Source organism: Dipteris shenzhenensis, chromosome 6 (genome assembly GCF_047967505.1).
Source record: "Dipteris shenzhenensis isolate YYH24624 ecotype China chromosome 6, Dip_SZ_1.0, whole genome shotgun sequence".
Classification (NCBI taxonomy): Eukaryota; Viridiplantae; Streptophyta; class Polypodiopsida; order Gleicheniales; family Dipteridaceae; genus Dipteris; species Dipteris shenzhenensis.
This window is the reverse complement of record NC_141601.1, coordinates 5,516,433-5,521,480: the sequence shown is the minus strand read 5'-3', so window position 1 is coordinate 5,521,480 and position 5,048 is coordinate 5,516,433. Positions and strand designations below refer to the sequence as shown.

The 5,048-nt window shown below is 41.1% G+C and overlaps 1 protein-coding gene across 1 annotated transcript; it reads right to left on the bottom strand.

Annotated features, from left to right (window-relative positions):
• Positions 1-1,214: 1,214 nt before the first annotated feature.
• Positions 1,215-2,260, bottom strand: PRPL35 (Ribosomal protein L35). Its single transcript, XM_087376134.1, has 3 exons — positions 1,943-2,260; positions 1,736-1,852; positions 1,215-1,535 (listed from the first exon to the last, which is right to left on the bottom strand). The coding sequence occupies exons 1-3, from the start codon at positions 2,144-2,146 to the stop codon at positions 1,467-1,469; spliced, it is 390 nt and encodes a 129-aa protein (XP_087232260.1). The 5' UTR covers positions 2,147-2,260; the 3' UTR covers positions 1,215-1,466.
• Between the last annotated feature and the right edge of the window lie 2,788 nt (positions 2,261-5,048).

Sequence of the window (5,048 nt, the reverse complement as noted above, 5' to 3'; positions counted from 1 at the left end):
TGATAAAATGGCAATTACTCTTGGAGCCACATTGCAAAACACAATATAATAGCTTGTACAAATGGAAAGGCATTATCACGCTGTTTTGAGGCACTAAAAAGAACCATATGAACACCCTCCGGAACATTTTTCTAGAGCATGTAAAAGAACTTTCAGTATGCAAAGGAAGACTACCAATATTGAAGACATTAACACCTAGAGGCGCATGCAAGAAACCCATTTACAAAGAATGCAAAGCCCAATCCTTGTATCTTCAAAGTACTCCCATGAGCATAACCCCTTAAATGCAGTAACCATCCATTACCAAAACTAGTACATATAATGTCTCACCATATCTCGATGTGCTTCTATGCTTACAAGGCCAACACTTGGGCCTTTACCTTCCAAGTCTGGCACTATGATAGAAGCATTATAATAGAAACAAATGGCAGCTGTGGTGAGTCAAGCTCGAATCTTGCTTAAACAATATGATGAGTTTATAATATGGTGATATAGCCCCCTATATGCAGAAACCGTCCGTTACAAAACTGGCATGCACATAATGTCTCACCATTTTATTGATGTGTGCTTCTATGTTTTCGCGGGCAGATACACAACAGCTTTGTACCTTGAAATGACGCATGCCTTAAAAAGGCAACCCAGGTGTGGCACTATGATAGAAGCACTACAAGAGAAACAAGAGGCAGCTACTGGTGCGTCCAACTCTAATCTGGCATAAGCAAAATATGACAAGAACAAGCAGAGGCCTGCTGTTGGTAGTTCACAAGAGCTATGTGAATCAATCAACAACGAGAGGCAATTCAAACTCCCGAAATGGATTGAACCAACAAGCCCACTCGACCAATGAATCCAATCATAAGGTGATGGAAGCTACCCATATATCTAATATACTTCCGCGATGAAAATGCTGCTGTCCCCCGAAATTTTCTAGTTTGGGCCTGTCAGGTAGTAGCTGCCTGCACCGTAATTTACATAAATTTCTAAAACGAGACTCTTTAAAAGCAGTTGGCTGAGTTTAGGATGTGTAATCCAATCTCAAGAACATCCGTCAGCAATGTCACACGCGAGGTAAATCAGTATGTTAATGACATTAGAAGGATGTACAATGAGAACAATGAATGCATACTCGTAACCTGTCCTGAAGCAGCATGCAATGAAAAAAATAGCCACATAACTTGCAATTTCTCTGTTCCTCATTCATTTGGAAATCAAAGTGCAAGAAAGGAAATGCATGAGATCAATTTTCACCCCGCCGAAAAAACAAGAAAAGCACGGTTTTACAGGACCAGGCGACGACAGGGGAGAACTCTTGGAAGATCCTCTAAACGGAGGCAACAAGACATGCCAACCTCCCCGTCACAGAAGCCACCCATTAAACTTTCATCAGGCGCTCAAACATGGAGAGCTCCTCCTGAGGGTGTTTCGAATGCAAAAGGTACAAATGTAGATTTCACAAACCAACCAACCTACTTGACGACTTTCAAGTAGGGTAAGGCTTTAATGACGTTGTCATAATCACATTTTTCAACCATGCCCTGCACAATCAAAAAATTGCAATCAAGCAACGCTTCTCAGAGCCCAACTTCAGGCAGCTTTATTTGTGAGACAGTAAAGCGTCGCATAATCTATTGCCAGAGGGAGCTCGGAGGGGACACATTTGAATACTTTTCGAGAGGCGACTAATAGATGCAGGCAGCGTATCACTAAGAAGGAAACGGCTAGGGGGAAAACATACCATCTTCGAGAGACGTTTCCTCCTTTTGGTGTTCTTTTTCCACAACAAGTGCTGTTTGCCCGCCCGTCTGCACACGATCTTGCCACTACCAGTTGCCCTGAATCGTTTGGCCGACGCCTGAGGCACACAGTGGGGGGGATCAAAGTAAAACCCGGGAGATTGAGCACGGTCCGACGAATAGGGAAACTAATACCGATATGAGCGTACCTTGTGGGTCTTGAGCTTGTACCCTTGATGGGCGACAGGGGCGAGGGGGGAAGCCAGACGGGACGAGGCAGCGAGATAAGAGGCGGTCGGCTGTGGGAGCAGTTGCAGTGCAGGTCCCTTGAAGGCAGATGTTAAGGCTATAGGAACGGGGTTCTTGACAGTAGGAAGCAGAAATGTGGAGCAAGACAAGGTGGCCATCGCCATAGCTCCAACGACACGAGTGAATGAACCAACAGATAAGGGGACGACAACCTCACTTACCCTACCATCAGGTCACGTGTGGTTATCTTGAAAACAAGGTGGCAAAGCCACATAATGGAAATTGAATTAGCGTAGGAGTCTATGTAGATATATCGAGTGGTCACTCCAATGAGAATGAGGTTCTCGTTGATGAGGTCTCATCCAAGGGTATGTTCGTCTAGATGTGATCCAAAAGGCATCCGTATGTTGTGGTAAGCACACTATATGCATGTGGAAATTGTTTTTGTGCATAATGTTGTTTTGTAGCTTTGTTGAGGTTGTTGTTCTATTAATGTTGAAATCACCTAGGACTATCTTTTTCTTGTTTTGATTTATGTTATTTTGGAATACATCTTCTAAGAGGCTCAAGAAAGTAGTTATATTAATTATTGGTGGTTTGTAGATGGCGATAATATTTATATATACTTCTTGTTTTGAAACACGAGTTTCTATGATCTCTATTCCTCGTGACTTTTATGTTTTACTAAGTTGCAATAGCGCACTTCTATTTAGCAGAACACATGAACCACAGGAGGAGGAGAAATGGATTGCATGGAATTTATCAAAAGTGACTGTATCAAACTGTTTTGTTTGGGTTTCTTGTAAGCATATCACATCCCATTGCATAAGATGTGGTGTTCCTTGAATGTCAAGTTTATATTTGTGACATGATCTTTTATTCAAAGATTGGATGGTTATGTTGACATTGTTTAATTTTGGCACTATTGTGTACCATTTTTTTGTTGTGTTCAGTCTCTCCATTTCTTGTTAGACATATTTGTCAACATGAAAGTTGTCCCTTTGTATTGGTTCCAACAAGTATAGGTTCTCAATTTTTTTAACACTCACATAGTGTAAGCTAGTGCGTGACCACGTACGCTCTTGGGTGAGAAAGCCACTCGCTCCATAGTTAGCCCTATGGTTCGTGCCATTGCTAGCTGAATTAGGAACTGCTCTCTTGTCAGTATGCGAGTTTTTGACAGTCCTATTTGAACTTCTTTTGCAATTCGATAAATACCTGTCCAACTTTGATGTATTGCTCCAATGTAGGAGCTTGTGCTATTGTTTCTTGAATTTTTGCCTACGTCATTTTTGAGAACTTGAGCCATACTATATCTTTTCCTTTGTATGTTGATATCCCTTAGAAGACTACATCAGCTCCATTCACAAGCCCATCATGTTGGTCTATGTTTCCTAAGCAAAGTTCAACAAGCATTCCTTCTTTGATCTCTATTGTTTTCGTGAGGCCATCAATTATTTTTTTCGGGTCATCTAATATTTTTGTACTATTGCACGACGTCTCTGTGAATTGATCAATATTGCATTCAATGTATATTTTCTTCCTTGAAGTATTTGTAGGATAGACTCATTGTGCATGTTCATTTTCATGTTTGTGTAGAAGAGGTGTGGAAAGGTGTGGTCTTGGCATATCCAACCCAACATAATATGCATAAGTCATTTGGGGTTGTTGCATTCTTTGTATTACCAATCCCACATGGACCATTTAGGTCATCAATGCATTCATCTTTATTCAAGAGTTTATCATAGTTGAAGATGAACATGTTTCTATTGTGTATGCTAATATCTTCTTTCATATGGTAAGCATCTATTTCTCTCATGAACCTTTTCAAGAGAAGAAACTCTCTTAATCAAATGAATTGAAAAGAATGGACAGAATTCTTTTAAAGAAACAAAAATCTCTTAATCTCTCATGGACGAAATTCTCTCACCAATGGATAGAAATTCTCTCAATGGAAGTGAACGGAAAGAACTCACGATCACTCAAGAGAACTCTCAATCTCTCAATCTCTCTCACACTCTCAAGGATCGCAATGCCTCGGCGGAAGGCAAGGGACCTCTGATATCATGACAAAATATGAAGAGGGGAGAGGAGAAGAGTGGAGATGAGGAGAGGGGGCACAGCTAGAGAGCACACCACAAATGACTAACTGTACACTAGATTTAGTTGAAAATGTAGAATATATACAATTTAGGGTTAGGGTTAGGGCATCTAACCCTTTCCTTTATAACACTCTATATGTGTTAGTGCTATGCACATGTAATCATGGGATATTGAGTGTGGTCTCTCAATAAAAAATGTCATAAATGGACATTGCTTACCCACAAGTCATTAAGATTATAGTCAAAACATCTCAAATCCCTTTTTCAGGTCAATAAAGGTACTTATCCATCAAATGATGCAATCCATATGGGTTCACTAGCACAAAGACTTGTTGCATAACACAAGCCTTGTGGCAAGGGATGTCATGAAAAACACAAATATAGAAAAAAAATTGAGTTCTCACATAGGCTATAGGGACTTTGAGTCTCTTCTACTCAGTAGGTTACAAAGAAAAGCTTCACAAAGAAGCATTTGCAATGATGCAAGAATTGGGGCCCTTGACTTTCTTCATAACTTTCTCATGTGCAGAGTGCTTGTGGGATCCTCTGATGACCTGTTTAAGAACCCACTATTGGACAGTCTTCCGAAGAGAGAGAGATTGGTGAGAAATCTTCATTGGAATTCTTCCTTGCTTTCAAAGATCACACTCTGTGTTTCTTGTTAGAGACTATCTCATATTGAGACTCTTGCTAGGATCAAAGGCAAGTTCATACGGCCCTATGACCTTCTACAACACATGCTACAACTACAAGGCGGCTCCTACAAGCATCTCAGCCTATAGCACAACGAGCCTTCCTACAACTGACTTGGCACCTCGTTCAGCGACTTATACACCTCTAATGAACAGAGCAATGAAGCCCACGCCATCAACGAACCTTGCAGCTCATCAGACTACTCCAAATCCCACTGCGACCTCTCCCATCCCATTTTGCATCTACTGGCCCTCATTAATGGGTTCCGCCC